At 46.4% G+C, this 6000-nt stretch overlaps 1 protein-coding gene across 2 annotated transcripts in view; it reads left to right on the top strand.

Annotated features, from left to right (window-relative positions):
- The first annotated feature begins 308 nt into the window (after nt 1-308).
- BCKDHB (branched chain keto acid dehydrogenase E1 subunit beta) overlaps nt 309-6000 on the top strand; it is a 238506-nt gene continuing 232814 nt past the window's right edge. For both annotated transcript variants that reach the window (XM_036871420.1, XM_036871421.1), the window contains exon 1: nt 309-547. In XM_036871420.1, the coding sequence (XP_036727315.1) occupies nt 352-547 (196 nt within the window). In that variant the 5' untranslated portion in view covers nt 309-351. The remainder of the gene's footprint in view (nt 548-6000) is intronic.

Here is a 6000-nt window from a genome sequence, read left to right as displayed (position 1 = left end):
CCATCGGAACCTCACAACGCAGATGACGTTGGAAAAGAACAAACCCAGGTAGAGCGTGGAACTTTGCAGAACCGCGTTCTGCTCTCGGGCCCTGGCAGCGGACACTGGGAGGACTCCGCCTCCAGGAACAATCTCATTGGAGCTCACCTGTCCCTTTCCCGCATGCGCACAACGGGCAAACACTGCTGGCTCTTCTCGTCGCCTTCCCCACCCCCGAATTCCGAGCTCCGATTGGTCCGCTTCACGGGACCGCCCCTTCGGTCCACCCAGTGTGGAAGCCGCCTCGGCGCTCCGCCCTCCTTGCCGGCAGCGGGCCGCGGCGCAGCCTGCAAACCCCGGCGGCGAGTGGGGATGGCGGCGACGGCGGCGACGGCGGGCAGGCTACTGCGGCTCCGCGCGGCCGGGGCCGAGGGACACTGGCGTCGGCTGCGTGGCGCGGGGCTGCCGCGGGGCTTCCTGCAGCCCGCGTCGGCCGACGGGGATGCGGCCCAGAGGCGGCAGGTGGCTCACTTCACTTTCCAGCCTGACCCGGAGCCACTGGAGTACGGTGAGCTAGGGGCTGCCCTGTCCGCTCCCGCGCAACCCAGACTCCCAGGCCCGCGGGAGGTCATACCGGGTGCCGCCCTGCCTGTTCTGGGCGGGGTCCGGCGGGCTGACCTCCTTGCATCCCGGCATAATCCCTGCCCTGCCCTCCGGAGCCTTGTTCTGCCTTAGGGTCTGACTGTGATTTCCTCCTTGCTCCATTTTTGTGACTGCTCAACCCTCGAGAGGCAGCCCCTCGGCACCCGCGAGATGGGTGACAAGGCACACCAGGTGTGCAAGGGCCTGGGGGTGGAGGGGTGGTGCCAGGGAAAGCCTCCCTTTCTCCGCTCTCTATCCTTGCTTTCCCAAGTGTCCCCCGCCCCCCAGAGGTGTCACAGCTTGCCCATTGCTGGGCCACAAACTACACGCATCGGTATGTTAAAAAAAAAAAAAAAGCGCCCCCCCCCCTCTTTTTTTTGCTTTAGTAGGTAAGAGAAAACGGAGGGACTAAAGTAACTGAATTGATTTCCCCAAGGTCACAGAACAGCTTCTTCCTAGAGATGAGAAACATCCAGCTTCCTATCTGAGCCTAGTACTAAGCTTGTGCTGGGCTAGGCTGCCACTTAGCCAAGGAGGGGTAAGCGATGTAGGTGACGGGCAGAGGAAGCCTTTGAGTGCTTCCAACGGCGGGAAGGACACGTAGCACCTCTCACGCTTCACACTATGACAGTTTCATGACATTTACGGTTTCTTCTGCGAGTTTTCTGTAATCTCCAAAAGATCCAGTGTCTATCATCAGAACATTGGAAACAATGAGAAAACAGTTACCTTTTCCTTGGCTAATAACTCCTCACATGCTAGAGCTGACATTTTGGGAAGTGTGCCAGTATTTGCTTGTGAGTAATAAAAATGAACATTTATTGAGCACTTGCCACAGGCAGGCATGGGCTGAGAGGTTTACATTCATCCTCTCATTTGATGCTTAGGACAAGTTTAAGAGGTCGGTAATGTTGTTATTCCCATTTTTCAGTTAAGTTAAATGAATGAGGTCTTGAGATGGTTTGTCCTGGATTACACAGATAAGTTAGCGGTAGCATCAGCTTTGGAATCTAATTGTTCAGATTCCAGAGCTTCCATTCTAAACAATGTGCTAAACTACATGTGGAAACTATTTACTAAGAGGTGTTCCGGTTTTGTGAAATTGTTAGTAGACACCGTAAAAGGCGAATAGCAACTTTTTCTCATCAACAAGATGGACCTCGAATTCTGTCTTCAAAGCAAAGAAACTTTAGCCCGATACTTGAGAAATAGAGCATAGGTCTTCTTAACTTCCTTCCATAATTATGAAATTACTAAAACTTGAGTAAAATGATAATAGAATGTTTGTTCTTATTATAACAATAATAAAAGCATATCACAGATATTTTGGATAATAGAAAACAAAAAAAGAAAGTAATCTCACCACCCACCACTGTAAATATTGCTAATAGTTTTGGGTGTATCCTTTAAGTATTTCCTTTCAGTTTAGTGGAATTAACATATTCCACTAATAAAATGAGTGGAATAAAAGTTTCCCCTAATTGTAGTTTTAATACAGATACAATTTGCATTATTTAATCAGAAGCATTTTCCCATAACCTTCTTTGGAAGAAGACATGTTCTGGGAATTCCCTGGGCGGTCCAGTGGTTAGGACTCCGTGTTTTCACTGCCGAGCGCCTAGGTTCGATCCCTTGTTGGGAGACTAAGATCCCACAAGCCATGCGGCATGGCCAAAAAAAAAAAAAAAGAAAAAGACGTGTTCTGTTGAGCAGAAACACTATATAATTCAGTGGTTAAAATCTTCGCTCTAAAATCAGATTGGGCTAGGTTCCATCTTCACACTGTTACCTATAACTTTAAACTCATCACTTACCCTCTATGAGCCTCAATTTCTTTATAAGGAGTTAATAATATCTAATTTGGAAGGTTGTCATGAGGACTAAATAAGGATAACGTGCATAATGTACTTAACACAGTCTCTGACTACTAAGAAGCACTCAGTAAGTAAATGGAAACTTTTAATAATTACATTTATGCTTTTGTTGTTACAGTTTTGCTGTGTTGTAAATAATGCAGATAGAAACATTTCAGGTATCTTTTACTGTATCTGAGATTATTTCTTTAGGATAAAGTCCCAGGGATGAGAATTCTGATTCGAAGATATGAACACTTTAATGGATTTTTAATGCATAGTTCAGATTACCAGTTCGTACTTCTATTTGCGGTGTGAGAGTGTGAGTACTGGGTGTCGTGCTAAAATCACAGGTGTACTGTGATACTGTGATTTGTAGTAAGAAATACATATTTGGTCTTTGATCTGTTCCTGGCACAGAACTCTTGAAAATTCCCATAATGAGAGCAATAAAGGTGTCTTTAGTTATGTTACTGTTGACTTTTGGTAAGCCCCTATTCACCTAAGGATGGGGGCTGGTGACCCATGTGCTTAGAGGTTTGGAACTTTCAGTCCCACCCTGCTGACCTCTGGGGAGGGTAGGGGGACCTCCATGATTCAGTGGATTGCCAATGGCCAATGATGTAATCAATCATGCCTAGTGAAGTCTCCCTAAAACTTCAAAGGGCAGGGTTCAGATAGCTTCGGAGAGGGAAATCCCTGGTGGTCCAATGGTTAGGACTCTTGCTTTCACTGCCAAGGGCCCGGGTTTGATCCCTGGTTGGGGAACTAAGGTCCCGCAAGCCGCGCGGTGTGGCCAAAAACAATAAAAATTAAAAGTTAACCCTGCCCCCCCAAACAGAGAGCTTCCGAGAGAGTGGCATTCTCAGAGAGCAGGGAAGCGCCTCACCTTTTCCCACACACCTTGCTCTCTGCAGCTGTCCCATCTGGCTGCTCCTGAGTTATATATAGTTTATTATAGTTACAATAAACCAGCGATCTAGTAAGTACAATGTTTCTGGGTTCTGTGCACTGCTCTAGCAAATTAATCAAACCCAAGGAGGAACTGTGGGAACCTCCCGTCTTAAGCTGGTCAGTCAGAAGCACAAGTGACAACCTCACTTGGTGTTGGCATCTGAATTGGGGGAGGGGCGGTCTTGTAGGACTGAGCCCTGAATCCGTAGGAGTTGAGATGAATTATAGGACACCCAGCTGGTGTTGCAGACTTGCTTGGTGATGTGTTAAAAAAACACACGCACTTTGGAATTGGTGTCAGGATCGTATGTGCTCACGTGTGCTGGTGTGACTGCGGCATGCACACACACACACACACACACACTCGGGTACTTTGTGCTAACTGCACTTTGTTTTAATATGCATTTGTTTCATTTCTATCGAGGAATGTTTTCCCATATATTTGTTTGCTAGATTTATTTGCTGTTTTGTGAATTGAATGGTCCTTGGTTTTGCGTATTTTAAAAATTGTACATGGGGTTGTTTCTTCTCTCAGTGCTAATACTGTCTGCCATTCTTGAGCAGCTGCTCTGTTCCAGGTGTTGTCGTAGACATCAGTCTGTAATTCTCACAGTAACCTTGTGAGCTGGAGAATATTATGCTCATTTTACAGACGAGAAAATTGAGGCGTAGAGAGATGTTGGTGGCCTGCCCGAGTCTGATAAGCAGCACGACAAGAATTTGAACCCAGATGTGTCTAACGCCAAAGTCTCCCACACTACTGTTGTACTAACGTTTTGTGTATTAAAGATACTCATGAAGATACTTATTCTCTCTCTGTCTTTCTATATCGCTGTCTCTCTGCCTTTCATGTGTGCTACAGATAACTTTTATTCTTTTATTTTGGTTATTTTGACACATGAGAGGGACTCCTTAAATAGAGTGGTGGTCATGGTCGACTCTGAGAAGGTGACATTTAAGCTGCATGGTGAGGGTTGATAAAGGAATCACCTCTGCAAGGACCAGAGTGGAAGTTTGTTTTCCAGGAAGAAACAAGGACAAGCAAGGGTGAAGGCCCTGAGGTGGGGTGAGACTTGCTGTAGGAGTCGAGAAGGCCACTGTGGTTGGGGGATGTCCTGCGTAGGGGACAGTAGGCAGCTTTCAAAGATCAGCGGCATAATGAAGAATCTTTGTATTATGGGATGACGGCCTTCTTGCCAGTCTTAAAATTTTTAGGGTCGGGCACAGTGTAAGGAAAGAGAGGTTAGAAAGCATGGAGTTTATATGAGGAACAGGAAGTAGCGAGTTTATTTGGAGGAGAACGAAAAGGGGTGGGAAACAAGTTAGGAAAAGTAAATGGAGGCCTCTAAGGCTAGAATAAAGGTTGGGGAGGAGAAAAGATTGAATATCTCTAACGTGCCTTTCACTGCGCCAGTGCGTTGTGTACAGATTCAAATGTGGTTCTGTGGGCGGTGGAGGGCCATTGACTGTTTTTAGGCAAGAAAGTGACTTGAGATGTCCTTGTGTTATATTACTGGGCAATTCTATAGAATGGATTGGTGAAGGGAAGGTAAGGAGGCAGAGAGATGAGTCAGAGAGATATTGTAATTGTCCACATGAGAAGCTTGACCTTGGAGAGTGTCAGTGGAAATGGTTGCATGTTTGGGAGGCTCTGGCACTGTTTTGCATGCGGAGGCTCAGTCAGGGGAAGGTGTATCGAAGGTGACTTGACATTTTCAACCTGGGAGGCTGAAAGGATGGTCAAGTGGTGGTCGCACTGATAGAAATGAGGGATGGCAGAGGAGAAGCACGTTTTCAGAGAGGGAGAGGGTGACTTAAATTTTGGATGTGTTGAGATGTCTTAGTCCGTTTGGGCTGCTGTAACAAAAATGCCAATAGACTGGGTGGCTTATAAACAACAGAAATTTGTTTCTTATAGTTCTGGAAGTCCAAGGTCAAAGCACTGGCCGATGATTCAGTGTCTGGTGAGGGTCTGCTTCTTGGTTCTTAGCCATCTTCTCACTGTGTCCTCACACAGTGGAAGGGGTGAGAGAGCTTTCTGGGGTCTCTTTTGTAAGTGCACTAATCCTATTCATGAGGGCTCCACCCTCATGACATACTCACCTCCCACAGGCCCCACCTCCAAATACCATCACATTGGGAATTAAGTTTCAACATCTGCATTTGGGGGGACACAAACATTCAGTCTCTAGCGTTGGCAGTGTTGACGGAATAGAACACTATGAGTGAGGTAAGGTGGTCTGAGTTCTGATCTGTCACCAAAACAACTATGTCAAAGGTAGAAACCCTTGGGGCCAAAGAATTCTCTCCATGTCTCTTTTCCTCATCTTTTTTAGAATTGCCCCCAATGAATGTCCTTCCTCTTTTCTTACTCTGTGTTTCCTGTTCTGACTGACTTTATCATTGCTCATCCAAACCTCTTATGGTACCCCACAGAATGAAGATAACGATGACAGCAGACACTTTGATCAGTGCTCACCGTGTGCCAGATGCTATTCTGGGTGCCTTGCATGTATCGATTCATTTAATCCTCAAGTAATAGTGCTGTGATAGAGAATTTGAGCCACACTTT

The sequence above is a fragment of the Balaenoptera musculus genome, chromosome 12 (genome assembly GCF_009873245.2).
Source record: "Balaenoptera musculus isolate JJ_BM4_2016_0621 chromosome 12, mBalMus1.pri.v3, whole genome shotgun sequence".
NCBI classification, from domain to species: domain Eukaryota; kingdom Metazoa; phylum Chordata; class Mammalia; order Artiodactyla; family Balaenopteridae; genus Balaenoptera; species Balaenoptera musculus.
The sequence above is the reverse complement of the archived record's forward strand: the minus strand, read 5'-3'. Positions and strand labels throughout refer to the sequence as shown.